The sequence below is a fragment of the Micropterus salmoides genome, unplaced genomic scaffold, assembly GCF_014851395.1.
Source record: "Micropterus salmoides isolate LMB-PRFRI ecotype aquatic unplaced genomic scaffold, ASM1485139v1 Ms_hic_scaffold_6, whole genome shotgun sequence".
NCBI classification, from domain to species: domain Eukaryota; kingdom Metazoa; phylum Chordata; class Actinopteri; order Centrarchiformes; family Centrarchidae; genus Micropterus; species Micropterus salmoides.
Window position 1 is genome coordinate 29,466,299 of NW_024044348.1, and position 19,371 is coordinate 29,485,669.

Consider the following 19,371-nt stretch of genomic DNA (forward strand, 5'->3'; position numbering starts at 1 on the left):
GCAAGTGTAGGCTATACTTTCCGCGTCGGCGACTACATGTGACGAAAAAATCGTCATACTGTCCGGATGCCCGCATGCCTTCCTTTTTTTGTGACTGTCCTCTGACACCAGACATTAGTATAAGGACCATATATCAGCTGTCAGTGTGCGCGATCGCTCCAGAGTAAACATGTCTTGTGTGCAGTAACAGGCTACAGTAAGTGGGAACGTTCTGTGTTAAGGTTTTTTTTTATACCGTAGATGGGTTTGTATAAAACTTTACCGCTGTAGTTCCTAAATTAAATTTAATCTTGCTGTAGTACAGCGTAGGCCTATTTTGCAAAAACGATTAGAAACTGAGCCTACCTTCAGTCTAATCCATCTTCAATCTAATCAACATTGATTGCTGACTTTTAACTTGACTGGAACGCTAAGTGTAGCATAGTTTTCTGACAATTTTTAATGTGGAGCTGATTTAAAAAAAAAATGAAGTTGCAGTGGAAAATAATGGAGGTACAGAATCAAAGAAATCATGAAAGTAAGAAATAATAGTTGTCCTATAAGAGAGTCTGATGTTTCATACAGCATGGGCAACTTGCAACAACATCATTTAAGCATCATGTTAATGTTTTGTGTTGACTGAAGGTTTCACAAAAAGTAAGAGTAAGAGTATAAAATTGTTACAGTTGCCTTAGGATCTTAATACATTGGGTGCATAGCCCAGCCCAGAAATCTTCACATTTTCACCTTTGCACACCACCACCTGTCTACCAAAAATCTGCGAAGCAATAAAAGTCACTAGATATCAACTGTCTCATTTGCTGTTGCTAACTTGTTATGCCATGTGTCTAATTGAATAAACACCTTTCTCTCTCTCTTCTCTCATGCTCACTCTAAATGCAGGCATGCAGTGTTAGGTGAATTTCAATCTACTACTTGGACAGAGGACCCAATGATATCATATTATTTCAAGGGCTTTAATGCATGGTTGGAATGATAGATAAATAAATAAAATAATAAGATAAATGTTCTTTTTAGTATTATTTTTTATGTTAAAAAGCTTTTTGAGATCCAGGGATTTTCAACAGGCCTATTAATGCCTATGCAGTAGTCTACAATTCCACTGTAATTGGATTTTTTTCAATTGTTTGTCCGTTGTTTTCATTTCAGATGAGGCTGATCTGCTCTTGCAGTGCTTTGCTGCTTCTTGTCCTCATTCCCAGAGTCTGTCAAAGTGGAAACATCTTGGTCTTTCCAAGTGATGGCAGCCACTGGATAAACATGGATATCCTGCTTCAAGCTTTGCACTCCAGAGGACACAGTATAACTATTTTACACTCCAGCAAAAGCTGGTACATCAAGGATACATCTTCTTATTACAATACCTTTACAGTTCAAGTGGAGAGGAACTTAGATCAGAAATATATTACAGAAATCATGACTAAGTTTGTTGAATTTGAAAAGGGGGATCTTCCCTTGACAAGTTTTCTCCACACGTCTGTAGGAATGTTGAGCATAATTTTCGACGTTCACGCAGTTGTGGGTGAAACTGTATCAGCAATACTAGATGACCAAGAACTGATGAGAAAGATGAAGGACAGCAAGTTCGACGTAATGCTCACTGACCCGTGCTGGGGTGGTGGAGTCATTTTGGCCAAATATTTGAACCTCCCTTTGGTTTATAATGTTCGCTGGCTACTAGGTGAGGAGGGTCACCTTGCTGTTGCTCCTTCACCTTTATCATATATACCTATAACAGGATCTGGCTACACTGATAAGATGAGCTTTTTTCAGAGAGTTAAAAACATGGTTTTGCATTTAATAAACTATGCACTAAATCACCAGTTAAAGCAAATGTACCAGACAATATGTGATAAATATCTCGGGCCTGATTATGACTATAACCAGTTAATGCTTGACGCAGACCTTTGGCTCATGAGAGCGGACTTTGTGTTTGAGTTCCCTCGTCCCACCATGCCTAATGTTATCTATATGGGAGGATTCCAGTGTAAACCTGCTGAACCTTTACCTGAACACCTGGAGGAGTTTGTGCAGAGTTCTGGAGAGCACGGAGTCATCATCATGTCTCTGGGGACTTTTGTAAGTGAACTTCCTGCAGACCTGACAAACGAGATCGCTGCAGCTTTTGCCAAATTACCTCAGAAAGTCATCTGGAGGCATAGAGGTGACAGACCAGCCACTCTGGGCAACAACACTTTAATAGTAGACTGGATGCCACAGAATGATCTTTTAGGACATCCCAAGATAAAAGTATTTGTGGCTCATGGAGGAACAAACGGAGTTCAAGAAGCTATTTATCATGGAGTCCCAGTTGTGGGCGTACCTTTGTTTTTCGACCAATATGACAACCTGCTGCGACTGAAAGAGAGAGGAGCGGCTAAGCTTCTAACCATTAATACACTGGACAAAGACGACAACTTCCTTAAGGCCATACAGGAGGTTCTAAATGAGCCTTCCTACAAGATGAACATGCAGAGACTCTCCAGGCTGCACAGAGATCAGCCGCTGAAGCCGCTGGATACCGCCCTCTTCTGGATAGAGTTTGTTATGAGACACAAAGGTGCAGCTCACCTGAAAGCAGAGTCCTACAGACTGCCCTGGTATTACTACCACTCTGTTGATGTATTTTTGTTCCTGGCTGGAGTTGTGTTGCTCGTGCTTTTAGCTATTTTCATTTTGATGAGGTGTTTGTACACTACAGTGTGTAAGCATAAAGTGAAACGTGATTAATCATTCAAGGGATACACATGTTGTACATTAAATCAATATGAAGATGGATTTGGCAGATTTTTAGATTAATATCAGAATTGTTTCACTGCCCATTTTGACAGCTGCTAATTTTAATAAAATATTTTGCAGCATGTTATTTTAATTTGTATGATCATCTTTTAGTAAGATATTTGAAAGAACTAGGAATTAATGTAAAACAAGTTGTTCTCTAAATGGGGTAAAAATGTAGCTCTATTAAGTGAAAGAGATTTCACAAGCTCTGTATAGGTCCGATTCAACCTGGAGAAGCTAAAATATGTTTTCTGACTCATTCTTAACTTCACTTTCTTCCATGTGTAGTGAGCGATTTTAACTTACATGTACACATTTGACTTCAGTTGTGTTTACACCTCCAACCACCACGTGGTGCATCTTTCTTTTGACATAGGCTAACACCTCAATCGACATAAAAATTCAGTTAGATTCAGGTGTTTCTGCCTTGTGACGGTGAGAAGCAGTTTTTGAAGGTGCTCATGCCACACCGAGCCACAGGGCAAAATAATCTGTAACACAAATCTGTGTAATAGGCCTACAAAACACCTTGAACAATGCACCATCTGTTTCTTTCAACAGACTGATCTCTATTGATTGCTATTTGGGATCACATACTCTCAGTGGCATGATGATGCCATAAGCAGTAGACTAGCCTACACACGGAATTCTGATTGCTAATTCTCCAACACCGTCTGGACACATTTCTACAGTAAGGTAATAACAAGTTGTTTTTGTCAATAATGGTAATTCAATTTTATTACTCAATGGAAGTTTAAAACCGCCAACATAGTGACTAAAGACAAGAAGGATTAAGATCCAAACAGTGGAATGCTGCCAACTCAGAGTCACTGACAATTTGGTTTGTGCTCTCAGATTATAGCTGTCAGCACAAAGGCTTGCAACCTTCGGCGTCGCCAGGTCATTTCCCAAGGTTTTAGCCCCGAATGTAGCTCAACAACATCATCAAAAATATTTTCCCTATTAATATGCAACAATCTTATTAGGCAGCCTGTCTCGCAGGTCTTGGAAGAACTGAGGCTACTCGCAATAATATTGCTACACTTTGTTTGAAATTTTAGCTCCCTCCCTTAGAGACACCTCTGCTCTGTTTGACTGTCTCTCTGCTCCAGGATGCTTCCCTCTGAAAAGACTGTGAACTGAACTTTATCAGAGGTGGTGAAATGTGTGGATTTGTGGTGAGATTTAGCCTTGGAAAATTTTGTTAAGATATTATGACTTTATTCTTTATTCTGCATTATATTACACTATATTTTTATATTTTGAATTGTCACCAGTCACCTGAATTTTGTGTTTCCTTTATATATATAAATAAATACATTTCCTAAATAAATTGGTTCAGAAAAATTCATCGGAATGCAGGAAATTAAGTATTTTAAGTACACATTTTTCAGGGGGAAAACATGAAAGATTTCTGGGCTGGGCTAAGCCCCCAGTGTTTCAAGAGCCTGTAAACGCCCCTGCTTGCAACATGTTGTGTAATCCTTTCATTCACTGCCAATTGACACAAAGTAGACAACATTGCATTATTGTCATCTTGTGTTGGCATGGTCTGATGAGGTTAGGATTGGGATTAAATAAACAAACGGCCTAAACTATCATGTATGAATGCATAAAACACTATACTTTGAAGATGATAAATGACTGAAAACCATGGAACATATGATAACAGACAGATTAACATTCTTTCTAGAAAGCAGAGATCTGTACTCACCATACCAAAGTGGGTTTCGGAAAGGGAGAAATACAATGGACTCTATTTTATGTTTGGAATCTGAAATCAAAAAAGCTCAGACAAATGGGGAGATTGTGGTAGCTGTCTTTTTTGATATTGGAAAAGCATACGATATGTTATGGAAGGAAGGGTTACTTATCAAATTAAATAAATTAGGTATAGGTGGTAGACTGTACAACTGGGTGTTGGACTTTTTATTTGGCAGGGCAATAGAGGTCAGGGTGGGCACAGAATATTCAAGACTCTATAAAGTTGAAAATGGTACTCCACAAGGCAGTGTGTGTAGTCCAGTACTATTTAACATCATGATCAATGATATTTTTGAAAAAGTGGAAAGAAGTATTGGGAAGTCCTTGTATGCAGACGATGGGGCCCTATGGGTAAGAGGACGGAATTTGAAATTTATTCAGAAAAAATTACGGGCAGCAATTGTGGAGGTGGAACAGTGGGCAAATAACTTTTTAAGGTGTTGGGTGCAAAGACACAAGTGATATGTTTTTCCAGGAGACATAAAGAAGTGTCCTTAAAATTATATGATCAAACCCTCGAACAAGTAAAAGTTATCAGACTGTTAGGAGTGTTGTTTGATGAAAAGTTGACCTGGAAACAGCACACTGATAAGGTCAAAGACAAATGCAAAAAAATCAATAACCTTTTAAGATGTCTGTCAGGAAGGGACTGGGGGGCCACTACAACATTGCTTAAAATATACCAGACCTTGATGAGATCTACACTAGATTATGGATGTATAGCATATATCTCAGCAGCAGAATGCCATCTTAAAAAACTAGATGTGGAACAGGCACAAGCGTTAAGGACATGCAGTAGAGCATTTAAGACCTCTCCAGTGGCTGCCATGCAAGTGGAAATGGGGGAACAGCCACTAAGAATAAGAAGAACAAGAATTATGCTAACATACTGGGCTAATCTTCAGGGACACTGTAGCTCTCACCCCGCTAAGCCATCCTAGAAGAATGTTGGGAACACAATAAGAGCAGCTGTTTCAGTTTTGGATGGGTGGGAAATGCGAAAGCAGAAAGCCTTGGCTTGTGCAGTATAAAATATATCCCAGTAGTCCCATATCCAGATCTTCCTCCGTGGTTTTTTGTAAATCCATCCATTGACCTGCATATACAGCAAATAATCAAAAAGAAATCCAAGCAAGCACACACGGGAAGAATAGCAGAAAGTTACATAGAGCAGCACTATAGAGATAACCACATGGTCTTTACTGATGGCTCTAAAGATCCAGAGACCGGACAGACAGGAGCTGCCATATACATCCCAGCATACAAAATAGGCATTAAAAAGAGAACCCCAGATCATCTATCAGTATATACAGTTGAGCTTATGGCCATTTTGATGGCATTACAGTGGACAGAAGAAAATAAAGAAAGCAAGGTGGTCATTGCATTAGATAGCTGGGCAGCGCTCACCAGTATTAAATCTGTTAAGTCCTGTAGGCTGGATCTGGTATTTAGTATTCATAGTTCTCTATGTAGATTATATCATAAGGGCTGGACTGTCTGCTTTGTTTGGGTTCCTGCCCATGTAGGGGTAGAAGGAAATGAAGATGCTGATATTCTGGCAAAACAAGCACTTAAATCAAAGTCAGTTGATATACAAGTTCCACTAAGTAAATCTGAAGCTAAAACAATCATTAAAGAGAAAATGCAAAAAATATGGCAAGAACATTGGGAACTAAATGAAACTGGAAGACATCTTTACAGTATACAGAATCATGTTGGTCTGGGAAGAAAACTGGGTGGGTGCTGGAAGACAGAGACCGTCATTACCCGTCTAAGAATAGGACACACAGACGTTAACCATTCACTTTATAAAATAGGTAAACACCCAACTGGACACTGTGTAAAATGTAATAGCATAGAGACCATTCAACATGTGCTGGTTGAGTGTAGAGGCTATGTAGAGGCGAGGAGGAAAATAGCAGCAGTTATAGAGAAAGCTGAGCTTAGGTTCACTGTCGAGAACCTCCTTGGGGATAAAGCATGGGGAATATCAGAGCATCTCATTAAAAATCTGAAAGAAACGGGATTAATGGAAAGGATATAGGTTTTCAAGTTTTATTTATTTAATTTTGTTTGTTTTTTGTTTTTTGTTCTATTTGTTTATTTGGTTTTTATGTTAGTCTGCACATAATCTGTTCCACACTCCAGTCCGGTAGGTGGCGGTAATGCTCCTAAATGCTGGCTGCCAACCGCCAATCAAATCAAAAGAAGAAGAAGAAGATGATAAATGACTGACTAGGCTACCTGTATCCCGGAGTATTTCAAAATATAGGTTACTCTGAATGTTAATGTACTGACCCTATTAATCAGTAACTTCCTTATCACTGGTGTTTCCACACACAATGATGACAGTTACTGTTCATCTCCACCAAAACAACAAAGTGAACGTGCTCCTCACTTCCACCGGCGCTGTACTGAGCGGTTCTCTTTGCTGTGTGCAGTAACAGGCGACGGTAAGTAGAAACGCCACATGTTAAGGAGGTTTTACCGTTTGTATACTGTATGTAACGGGAATTTAGATGTCAATTTTGCTGCTTAGTGTGCTGCAAAGTGTGCTCATAATCCCGCTGCAGTTTGTAAATTAAATGTTAGCTTGCTGTAGTGTTTTGCGAAAAGTAGGCTAACGATTAAGTTACCAACTGAGCCTTAAATATCGATCTAATCAACATTGTGTGCAAGGAGCAATCAGACCCAATGTAACTCGACCACACGTCAAAATACCTGACATGTACTGGAACAATAGGCTAACTTACATTCTCTGAGAAATTGTAGCCTAAATGTGGAGCTGATTTCTTTTAAAATGAGTTGCAGTGGGAAATAATGGAGGTACAGTATAAAAGTAAGAAGGTTGTCCTATTAAGAGACTCTTACGTTTCATACAGCACAGGCAACTTGCAGAAGCACGTTGAAGTTTTGTGTTTACTTAAGTTTTTACAAAAAAAGTTAGTTTGAAATTGTCACAGTAGCCCAGGGACGTTGTTAAGATCTTGAAACATTGGGGGCTTGAGTGCGATTTATACTACTGCTTTGAATCGACGGCATAGCCTGACGTGCACTTCCTCAAAAATGTAACTACACGTGGTGCGACATGGACCATAAGAACTGTGGTTAGTCAGCTGGGTAGCCTTATGTGCCTCCCAACTGACAGGAAGTGGCCAGTGCTTTGAAGTAAATTTTACTAGTGGTCGGACGAAAGTCAACACTGCGATGCTGTAGCGGGGCGGTGTAATTGCAGAACGACGGAGACACCGACGCACAAGGTTAATGCATGTCTACGTGTGTAGCTACGCTGTAGGCTATGCACGTAGACCCGACGCAGGATTTTAAATCAAGCTTTAGCCCAGCCCAGAAATCTTAACATTTTCACCTTTGCACACCTCCACCCCTGACATGAAGCACACAGCCCAAGATAGTCTTCCCTACAAACAAAATCAAGTCTGTAAAGCAACAGTAAACGACCTCTACTGTTATCTACCCATAACAAATCTCACAACAACTTTTTTTCTGTCTCATTTGCTGTTGCTAACTTGTTATGCCATGTGTCATTGAATCATCACCTTGTCTTTCTCACTCTCTTCTCTTGTGCTCACTCTAAATGCAGGCATGCTGATTAACCTTAGTGTTAGTGTGACATAACGTGCAATCTGGTGCTTGGACAGACGCCTATGCAGTAGTCTACATTTCCACTGTAATTAGAATTTTTTTCAATTGTTTGTCCGTTGTTTTCATTTCAGATGAGGCTGATCTGTTGCTGCAGTGCTTTGCTGCTTCTTGTCCTCATTCCCAGAGTCTGTCAAAGTGGCAACATCTTGGTCTTTCCAAGTGATGGCAGCCACTGGATAAACATGGATATCCTGCTTCAAGCTTTGCACTCCAGAGGACACAGTATAACTATTGTACGCTCCAGCAAAAGCTGGTACATCAAGGATACATCTTCTTATTACAATACCTTTACAGTTCAAGTGGAGAGGAGTTTAGATCAGCAGTTCATTACAGAAATCCTATCTAAGGTCATTGAATTTGAAAGGGGGGATCTTCCCTTGACAAGTTTTCTCCACATGACTGTAGGAATGTTCAGCACGTTTTTCGAGGCTCACACAGTCGTGGGTGAATTTGTATCAGCAATACTAGATGACCAAGAACTGATGAGAAAGATGAAGGACAGCAAGTTCGACGTAATGCTCACTGACCCGTGCTGGGGTGGTGGAGTCATTTTGGCCAAATATTTGAACCTCCCTTTGGTTTATAATGTTCGCTGGCTACTAGGTGAGGAGGGTCACCTTGCTGTTGCTCCTTCACCTTTATCATATATACCTATAACAGGATCTGGCTACACTGATAAGATGAGCTTTTTTCAGAGAGTTAAAAACATGGTTTTGCATCTAATAAGCCATACACAAAATCACCTGGTGAAGCAAATATATCAGGCAATATCTGACAAATATCTCGGGCCTGATTATGACTATAACCAGTTAATGCTTGACGCAGACCTTTGGCTCATGAGAGTGGACTTTGTGTTTGAGTTCCCTCGTCCCACCATGCCTAATGTTATCTATATGGGAGGATTCCAGTGTAAACCTGCTGAACCTTTACCTGAACACCTGGAGGAGTTTGTGCAGAGTTCTGGAGAGCACGGAGTCATCATCATGTCTCTGGGGACTTTTGTAAGTGAACTTCCTGCTGACCTGACAAACGAGATCGCTGCAGCTTTTGCCAAATTACCTCAGAAAGTCATCTGGAGGCATAGAGGTGACAGACCAGCCACTCTGGGCAACAACACTTTAATAGTAGACTGGATGCCACAGAATAATATTTTAGGACATCCCAAGATAAAAGTATTTGTGGCTCATGGAGGAACAAACGGAGTTCAAGAAGCTATTTATCATGGAGTCCCAGTTGTGGGTCTACCTTTGTTTTTCGACCAATATGACAACCTGCTGCGACTGAAAGAGAGAGGAGCGGCTAAGCTTCTAACCATTAATACACTGGACAAAGACGACAACTTCCTTAAGGCCATACAGGAGGTTCTAAATGAGCCTTCCTACAAGATGAACATGCAGAGACTCTCCAGGCTGCACAGAGATCAGCCGCTGAAGCCACTGGATACCGCCCTCTTCTGGATAGAGTTTGTTATAAGACACAAAGGTGCAGCTCACCTGAAAGCAGAGTCCTACAGACTGCCCTGGTATTACTACCACTCTGTTGATGTATTTTTGTTCCTGGCTGGAGTTGTGTTGCTCGTGCTTTTAGCTATTTTCATTTTGATGAGGTGTTTGTACACTACAGTGTGTAAGCATAAAGTGAAACGTGATTAATCATTCAAGGGATACACATGTTGTACATTAAATCAATATGAAGATGGATTTGGCAGATTTTTAGATTAATATCAGAATTGTTTCACTGCCCATTTTGACAGCTGCTAATTTTAATAAAATATTTGGCAGCATGTTATTTTAATTTGTATGATCATCTTTTAGTAAGATATTTGAAAGAACTAGGAATTAATGTAAAACAAGTTGTTCTTTAAATTAGGTAAAAATGTAGCTCTGTATAGGTCCGATTCAACCTGGAGAAGCTAAAATGTTTTGAGTCATGTTTAACTTCATTTTTCTTCCATGTGTAGTGAGCCATTTTAACTTATGTGTACACGTTTGAGTTCATTTGTGTTTACACTTCCAACCACCAGATGGTGCATCTTTCTTTGGACATAGCACCACAATTGACACAACAATTCAATCAGATTCAGGTGTTTCTGCCTTGTGTTGTGTCAGAAGCATACAGCTCTTGAAGGTGCTTGTGCCACACCGAGCCACAGCCTTTGTTTGTGTCCAGTTTTGTGGCTTGTACTTTTTGTGGAACATTTGAACAGGAAACATACTAGGACAGTTAATGGTGAGCTGTAAACAACCGTACAATAAATGAACTGTTTATCTACAAACCTGGAATTTATTGTAAGCTCACCTTCACTACTATATTTCACAGTAGCAAATGGGTACTGTGCTCTGTTTCATAATAGCATGTTTCACTTCCTTAAACATGACTCATGAGTTGAATGTTTCCCTAGAGCTGGATTTTCTGCTTCGAGGGTGTGCACGGGTCTACGTGGGTGCCATGATAATAAGGCTTGATCAGTGCCTACCTTTTTCTTACAGATCCAAAGCTCAAGATAAAGTCATCTCAGATCTAAGTGAATGCCAGTGTTTTGACTTTAGACTGAAGATTCAGCTGAGTGAGTTCTATTCATTTTTATTAGCTTTACAGTTTGTTAATGTTGTCTTGTATTTTCAGATTACTTCAATTCTAATGTAATGCCTAATATATGGCCATATTAAAGAAACACTTGTAGATTACTTTGGGGTTTTGCCTCATCGCACTATGAGTGAACTTCTCTTAGAGACAAGAATTTAACGTTAATTTCAGCAGGGGTGAGTCAAATGTTGCAACAACAACACACGAAAATATATATATATCAGGAAGTGGTTTTTCAGTCCCGCTGGTTTAGGTTCAGCCCTTCACAGTCCTGTCTCAACAATATGAAGCAGAAGTTTAGCAAACCCAGAGGTTTTAATGTTTGCTAAACGTTCTCGCGTGTTAGTGATCTTGTCACAAGATCTGTAAATGTTTTGTTATGTGGAGCGAAACTACTGCCATACTGGAAAAACTGACAAGTAAAAAGCCTTTGAAAGAAAAACGTTATTATTGTACCAAATCAGGCCCACCCATTTAAGGATAATGTGGTCAGAAAAAGTTGGATACCTATAAAATGCGTTCTTATTTTCTGTATTGCTGCTGAGTGAGATTGATATGTAATGCATGCAGTATTTACATTTGATTTAGATTCCTTATTTTGCATTGAATTATACTGTTAACACTCGCTGCTCTGACGGTTCAGAGATGTCTGTGCGGATGTTTCTACACAGATGCCACACTTAATGTCTCAGCAAATATTAGTGTTATATATAAGTGTTAATCAACTGTTCTTTTTTTGGACTGTTCAATCAGGTAATGTACCATCCAAATTATAGTGTATGAGGTGCAAATTAAGGGGCACAATTCTTGCAGCATATATAAATCAACACTTGTTTCTTTTTTTCTTGTCTTTGTATTTTAAGATATCACTAAGTCTCATACAGAAGAGGTCTCACTGCATTTTAAAAGAATATGGCGCAGGGACTGTGTGTAGACCATAATGTTTAACCATTGTACAGTAACTGTTATATAACAAGGTACAAGGTAGTTTATCATTATACAGCACAAGGTTGTATAAAAAAGAAAGTTTGTATTCCCTTAATTCTACACACACACAATTAAACCTAATTAAATGTGGATTAAAATATGGTAACATATAAAATAAATTTAATAAAACAATATATACTACAGTTAATTATATACATAGACGTTGGCATACATACATAACATTAGACAGTTCATTTTTTGAATTTGCATCGGGGGTGAATGTAAACAGCAGCATTAAGAAGATAATATGGTTTCATCTTCACATAAAAAAGTCTGACATTTGGGCAATGTCCATTTTCACACTGCAACACTGGCTCATTGCACTGTGAGGGTTATGCTTCTCTTTCTAAGAATCTCTTGTTACATCTGTCTTGAGGGTGGGACAAAAGAAACCAGGAAGTATTTTATACTTTCCCTGGTCTGCTTTGTTTTGTTTGGGTTTTAACTATCTGGCGAGAGAATTTGTTGACATGAGTGCCAGGAAAGTTTTCACTGTAAGCTTGACATTTTAAAGATTTTGTTTTCGGTTTATAAGTGTTTATAAGTTTATAAGTGTTTATAAGTGTTTTTTGTCAAGAGAGTTGGAAACAGCTGTTCAGTGCTGGAAGGGGAACCTTTTTTTCCGCGCTATTGCCAGCTATTGTTACCAAGTGGAATGGAGATTTTTATTGAATCAAGTCTATTGTTGAAGGATTAGACATTTGATCAAAAAGAAAATAGGTGCGTGGGATTTGTTACACAGGGATTATGTCTTTTCTTAGATGGAAGCTCTGGAATATTTTCTTTTATGTAGAATGAACACAGTTCTGGTTGTAAAAACAGTTTTGCTCAGGGTGATTGGGGTTCAACAAAAAATTCATGCAGAATTCTTGGCACCGAACAGCACTCTTATTTCCTGAGACAGGCTCCATGTGCTACATTCACGTGAGTCTGTACAGAAGGAAGTAGAGAATTAAAAAGGATCATCACTGTAGTTCTGTGTTGGACATCCTGATATATCATCCGCCTGGGTGCACACATTTCCTGGAATGCTCCAATAACAGCTTATGTTTTTCCCCCTATCCTACTTGTATTTCAGACAGCACCGTATTTGAAGATGTTTTTGTCATGTGCTACCGTCGTCTCTGTTTTGGCTGTCATTATTCCAGCTGCCTGCGGTGGGAACGTTCTGGTATTTCCACATGACGGCAGCCACTGGGTGAACATGAGGGTACTTGTTGAAGAGCTGCATTCAAGGGGACACGCTGTGACTGTCATTCGGGTTGCAGACAGCTGGTACATCAGTGAAACATCTCCACATTACAAGACTGTTACAGTGGATGTTGCCGGCGGTGCAAATGAGGATTTTTTTCGTCTCTTTGTCTCTGAAGTTATAAAAATTAAACGCAGCAAGGGGTCTGTGTGGGCCCGTTTTGCTTTAGACATGGAGTTAAAAGACAAGTTCTATGAATTGCACAGGAAAGTCTGTGAAGTGGTCGTGTACATGCTTGAAAATAAAGAGTTAATGAAGTCCTTTCAAGACGCCAAGTACGATGCTGTTTTGACGGACCCTGCAAACGGAGGAGGAGTAATCCTGGCTCACTACCTCGGGTTGCCGTTAGTTTTTAATGCTAGATGGACTGTTCATGGCGAAGCCCACTTTGCTGTTGCGCCCTCTCCACTTTCCTACGTCCCACTTCCACCTTCAGAATTAACAGATCAAATGACTTTCTTTGAGAGGGTCAAAAACGTGGTTTTTTATACAATGAGGATGCATCTGTACAAGCAGGTAGTTGGGCCACATTATTCTGCATTGTGCAGCCGCTATATTGGCCCAGATGTGGACTACTTCTCCCTGTTTCAAGCTGCAGACCTGTGGCTCATGAGAGTGGACTTTGTGTTTGAGTTCCCTCGTCCCACAATGCCCAATATCGTCTATATGGGAGGGTTCCAGTGTAAACCTGCAAAACCTCTGCCTCAACATCTGGAAGAGTTTGTGCAGAGTTCTGGAGAGGATGGAGTCGTCATCATGTCTCTGGGCACTTTGATTGGAGATCTTGCCCATGACCTGGCTGATGAGATCGCTGCAGCTTTTGCCAAATTACCTCAAAAAGTAATCTGGAGATATAAAGGTGACAGACCAGCCACTCTGGGCAACAACACTTTGCTCGTCGACTGGATGCCACAGAATGACCTCCTAGGACATCCAAATATTAAGCTCTTTGTAAGTCATGGAGGAACAAATGGAATATATGAGGCTATATATCATGGAGTTCCAATCATAGGCATTCCCATTGTGTTCGATCAAGCAGACAACCTCTCCAGACTGAGAGCAAAGGGCGTTGCAAAGGTTATAGATGTTTCTGAATTGGATAGGAAAATATTTCAGGATGCCCTACAGGAAGTCCTGAGTGAGCCCTCCTACACGAGGAACATGCAGAGACTCTCCAGACTGCACAGAGATCAGCCGATGAAGCCACTGGATACCGCCCTCTTCTGGATAGAGTTTGTCATGAGACACAAAGGTGCAGCTCACCTGAGAACAGAGTCCTACAGGCTGCCCTGGTATTCCTACCATTCTGTTGATGTCATGTTATTTTTACTAACGATCGCACTACTTATTTTGCTATGTTTTGCTTGGTTAGTAAGATCATGTTTTAGATTGTGTTTGAAAAGGAAAGTGAAATCTGACTAACCATGAAAGATGGATCAAGCATGTTCATATTGGTTAATATACAGTATATTACCCATATGACAGCCAGTCTGGCTGTGATCAGCTGAATACAGATGAGAGTTTTTTGAACTGTGCTTTGAATTGACTGCAAGTTACTAGAAGACTACTAACTGTTAAAAATAAATAAATAAACTGCCAGTTTTGAATGCTAACTTGCAAGAGTCTGAATGCTGTATGCATGCATCAGTTTAACATTTATTTGGTTTTAACCAAATGAAACTGTGAAAACTCACAGCAAATGCAAACTACCATAAGACTATTAGACTAACCAATTTCAGCTCTCCTATATTCTGTATATTCCTGTATTGGATTGTAACATAGGAGAAAAACCTATTTTTCCCACCAGCATATGTTTGTCCTGCTGAAAGCACAGCTCTAGGTTTGTTAAAATGAATGTATTTAAAAAGCGGATCTAAATTAGGCTTTGTTGATACCTTTATCAGACAGCTTTTCCCAGGCTGTTAAAGTAAAATGCCAGATATAAAAAAAAAAAAAAAAACATTTCAGAAAACAACATACACCTGAGCACTGAAAAGCCACATGACAAAACGAGTTGGTCACACCATCAAGGCATGCTGCTGTAGCTTTTTTTTTGTGGTAGACTGAATTATGGAATTGCAATCTAATTAGCAATTTAAATGGATATATCACAATCTGAACCTTTTTATGTGACTAAACAGTTGCAACAGAGAAAAATAACCCTGCACAATTTTTTTGTTTTCTAGTCACTTAGTTTTTGTCACACATTTACTAAGGAGTTAAACACCATGGACAAGTTTTACTCCCCTTTGTACTTTATCACCTGTGTGTTTGAGAACATGAAATTGCAGTGCCAAAGTCCAGCTCAAGTTGGAACCTAGAAGGACTAGCACGTGTTCTGCTCTCTGGCAAAGGAGAAATACTGAAAATAAAAATTCACTGGATGCCAGGAAAGGTAACATTAGCAGTTTTTTGCCATTGCCAATACGAGTGATGTCTGTCTTGGGGTTTTATTTACTGCATAGTTCCAAAGGTTTTTTTTTTTTTAAATATTTAACTAGCATGCTTGCTAGTTGGCCCTTGCTGTATATGTTAATAGGCTTGCATATGGACAACTGAGTAACTGTATATGGCATACATTAATTATTATGTTAAATAAAAATAAAAATATAAACGCACTTTTTAAAAACTTGTTATTTAATCTGACATTTGGATTTCTGTGATAAAACTACTTGCAGCAGGCTACACATACAATACAACTGCAAAGTTATTTAAAGCAAAACATGTTAACAACTATAACACTTTTAGAATAGAAAACAATAGAAGAATTGACAAATTGGTAAACTGCAACCTCTATATTTAAGTAAATGTACTGTTTTGATGAAAATGCTAGTTGTATAGAATTATGTATTTGATAAGCTATAATATACTTTCTTCCCAACTGTAGAATGAAAATGCATGGGCCCTGGGTCTGGATCCCTCTCTGCTTGCTCTGTCAAACTCTGGTTTATGGTGGGAAAGTTCTTGTTTTTCCAGTAGACGGGAGCCACTGGGTGAACATGAAAGTCATTGTTGAGGGACTACATTCAAGGGGCCACCAGGTTTCTGTTGTGCGGTCATCAGACAGCTGGTATATCAAGGAAACCTCACCATTTTATACTTCAATTACACTCGATATAGAGTCCGGATTTGGCGAAAACTTTATTACTACGTTTGTGGCCCAGTTGCTGGAAACCCAGAGGGAAGGGAAGTCTGCCTGGACACGTTTTAAACTGGAAATGGAACAAGCACAAAAGGCCTCTGAGCTGCATGAGAACACATGCAAAATGCTTGAGATGCTTTTTGAAAACAAAGAGGTGATACAATCGCTACACAAGGCCAAATATGACCTTGTCCTTACAGACCCTGCTATACCAGGGGGTGTTATACTTGGCCACTACCTCAGGTTGCCTCTTGTTTTCAATGTCAGATGGACTAGTCAAGGTGAAGGCCATTTGTCAATAGCGCCTTCTCCTCTTTCTTATGTTCCAATGACAGGGACAGAGCTTTCAGATAAAATGAGCTTTCTTCAGAGACTTCTTAACGTGATCATTTTTGGCTTCACGGAATACCAAATTTCACAGTATGTCTTACCAAATTATGTTGGCTTAATTGAAAAATATTTAGGTCCAGACACAGACTACTTATCCCTGTTTCAAGCAGCAGACTTGTGGCTCATGAGAGTGGACTTTGTGTTTGAGTTCCCTCGTCCCACAATGCCCAATATCGTCTATATGGGAGGGTTCCAGTGTAAACCTGCAAAACCTCTGCCTCAACACCTGGAGGAGTTTGTGCAGAGTTCTGGAGAGCACGGAGTCATCATCATGTCTCTGGGCACTTTGATTGGAGAGCTTCCCCATGACCTAGCTGATGAGATCGCTGCAGCTTTTGCCAAATTACCTCAGAAAGTCATCTGGAGATATAAAGGTGACAGACCAGCCACTCTGGGCAACAACACTTTGTTAGTAGACTGGATGCCACAGAGTGACCTTTTAGGACACCCCAAGACAAAACTATTTGTGGCTCACGGAGGAACAAATGGCGTCCAGGAGGCAATCTACCATGGAGTTCCTATCCTAGGACTTCCATTGATTTTTGATCAGCGTGATAATCTATTTAGAATTGAAGTAAGAGGAGCAGGGAAAATTATTGATATCTTTACTATGAATGAAGACACCTTCTTTCAGGGTATTCAGGAAGTCCTAAATGAGCCCTCTTACAAGATGAACATGCAGAGACTCTCCAGGCTGCACAGAGATCAGCCGATGAAGCCACTGGATACCGCCCTCTTCTGGATAGAGTTTGTTATGAGACACAAAGGTGCAGCTCACCTGAGAACAGAGTCCTACAGGCTGCCCTGGTATTACTACCACTCTGTTGATGTGATGCTCCTCTTAGTTGGAGTTGTGCTGATTATTCTGGGGACCTTCGCTGCCTTAATAAGGTGTTTATGCTCGGTGTGTCTGAGTACACAGAGCAAATGTGATTTTAAAAAATCTAAGCGGCAAACAAAATGAAATCTGAACAACAAAAATACTTAGAATATCCTATAATTTGAATATGTAAAACATGAATGAATGTGGGCTTAACGATTTGTACTGTGATGTGATGGGAATAACATAAAATCATTTGACACGAGTTGCAAAGACTTAAAAGACAACACATCTCAATCATTCAGTACTTTGTAATTCTTTATTTTATAAACAAGGAAGAACATGTGTTTACGGCTGATTATACTTGTTTCACTCTAGTTTTACAAATCTGGTACTCTGGATAAACAGTCATGTCATACCTCTGACATACATTACGTAGTGAATATGTGACCCCTTGACTCATCTGTAACCTCAGATAGTCCACGCAGATGGAACCTTTAGGAGAAAGGGTTAACAAAATGTACAGTAATATTTCCACTTTAGAGGGAGCAAAATAAAATAAATGAGGATACTATTCATGGGTTTGTCTTCTTTAATTAAAACATTGGAAATTATATTTTCATATGTTTGTCCTCTTTTCTCTCTTAGCACAATACACCTAAATATTAAATTCTAAATGACTACATTTATTCCTCTATGGTGCACAGTTTTGAGGGTTCCTGTTCTTATCTCATATGATGCTTAAACCCTTGCTTTTTCCCGGTAGGATTTTGTGTTATGGACTGTTGTTGATAGCTCGATCTTGGTTTTTTATTAAACACATAAACTTTCATTCATTTCAGTGTTGATGACAGACCTCTCCCCTTTCACTTTTGGCCTCCCATGAAGGGAAGATGAACATGAATGTCGTCATCAAAGTTCTCCATTCACAGATGCAATGATAAAGACCAATTCATGATTTACTCTCTTCACATTATTATCACCATTGCTATTGCTAAAATAATTACCTTTACTTTTATGTACGAAAAACACTCATATATATATAGTTTATAGTATAGTTTTTCGTGTATATATATATATAAAGAGTAGATCTCAGTAATGATTTTGCAAACTCACAAGTGGGGATATTTACTGCGATGTTTCACAGAAGCTTGAGTCAGCATTATTAAGGACAGTAAGCATATTTAACCAGTATGGGGTGTAGGTACATTATATTAGCTCATTATATACCTTTAGTTTATTACCTCTAAGAGAATGTATGTAATAAAGGAACTGCTGACTCAGGACAAGTGAAAGCTTAGGGTGAGTTATTGTGATATAGTATCTGTGGCTTAGGGGAGTTGCCATTGTGTTTAAGTATCCCTGTCCCACATTCCCTAAAGCTGTCCCATAATACTTGGATATGGATATGTCTCTGGAGACTTAGTTGGTGAAAAAACAAAAGTGAAATTGCTGTAGCATTTGCCAAATAATCTCTGACAGTCAGAAAAGAGTGACAGACCAGCTACTCAGGGCTCGAACATTTTACCTTCAAGGTCAACCGAAATAAAACAGTTTGTTGCTCATGAAAGAAAGTAAAGTAGTTCAAGACTCCCTCGAGTCCTTTGAGTTGTGGGTTTACAATTGTTTGCTGATGAATATGACACCATGCTGTGTCTAAAAGTGAGGGGACCGGAGTGGATAAAGACAACAACTTCCTGAGGGCCTTCCAGGAAGCCCTGAATAAGCCCTCCCACAGGATGAACAAGCAGGGTCTGCCCCAATTTCTACACTTAATGGGTTTAACTGGCACTTGGGCAATGTTATGAATAACAAGAAATCCAAGTCGGAAATACACTACAGCTGTATGTGTCTGTTTTGGCAGACTTAAAGAGAAGCTCCAGGCTGCAGAGATCAGCCAAAAAAGCCATTCAACCAGTGTCATCTAGATAAACGTTGTCCTAACATACAAAGGTGCCTCTCACCTGAGAATGGTGAGAAAATCTG

At 39.5% G+C, this 19,371-nt stretch overlaps 4 protein-coding genes across 6 annotated transcripts; all 4 read left to right on the top strand.

Annotated features, from left to right (window-relative positions):
- Window positions 1-36: 36 nt before the first annotated feature.
- Window positions 37-2,866, top strand: LOC119890514 (UDP-glucuronosyltransferase 2C1-like). Its single transcript, XM_038701817.1, has 2 exons — window positions 37-196; window positions 1,150-2,866. The coding sequence occupies exon 2, from the start codon at window positions 1,150-1,152 to the stop codon at window positions 2,728-2,730; it is 1,581 nt and encodes a 526-aa protein (XP_038557745.1). The 5' UTR covers window positions 37-196; the 3' UTR covers window positions 2,731-2,866.
- A 3,900-nt stretch (window positions 2,867-6,766) lies between these two features.
- On the top strand, window positions 6,767-10,485 carry LOC119890517 (UDP-glucuronosyltransferase 2C1-like). The gene is made up of 2 exons (XM_038701823.1): window positions 6,767-6,998; window positions 8,280-10,485. The coding sequence occupies exon 2, from the start codon at window positions 8,280-8,282 to the stop codon at window positions 9,858-9,860; it is 1,581 nt and encodes a 526-aa protein (XP_038557751.1). The 5' UTR covers window positions 6,767-6,998; the 3' UTR covers window positions 9,861-10,485.
- Window positions 10,486-10,635: 150 nt separating this feature from the next.
- Window positions 10,636-14,993, top strand: LOC119890515 (UDP-glucuronosyltransferase 2A2-like). 3 transcript variants are annotated; one of them, XM_038701819.1, is made up of 2 exons: window positions 10,636-10,774; window positions 12,860-14,993. In XM_038701819.1, exon 2 carries the CDS (start codon window positions 12,878-12,880, stop codon window positions 14,453-14,455), a length of 1,578 nt encoding a protein of 525 aa, XP_038557747.1. In that variant the 5' UTR covers window positions 10,636-10,774; window positions 12,860-12,877; the 3' UTR covers window positions 14,456-14,993. The 3 variants fall into 3 exon arrangements, with proteins under 3 accessions (XP_038557747.1, XP_038557746.1, XP_038557748.1); XM_038701818.1 differs by lacking the exon at window positions 10,636-10,774 and adding an exon at window positions 11,560-12,275; XM_038701820.1 differs by lacking the exon at window positions 10,636-10,774 and adding an exon at window positions 12,300-12,501.
- LOC119890516 (UDP-glucuronosyltransferase 2A1-like) lies at window positions 14,806-18,001 on the top strand. The gene is made up of 2 exons (XM_038701821.1): window positions 14,806-15,428; window positions 15,921-18,001. Exon 2 carries the CDS (start codon window positions 15,922-15,924, stop codon window positions 17,527-17,529), a length of 1,608 nt encoding a protein of 535 aa, XP_038557749.1. The 5' UTR covers window positions 14,806-15,428; window position 15,921; the 3' UTR covers window positions 17,530-18,001.
- Window positions 18,002-19,371: the final 1,370 nt, after the last annotated feature.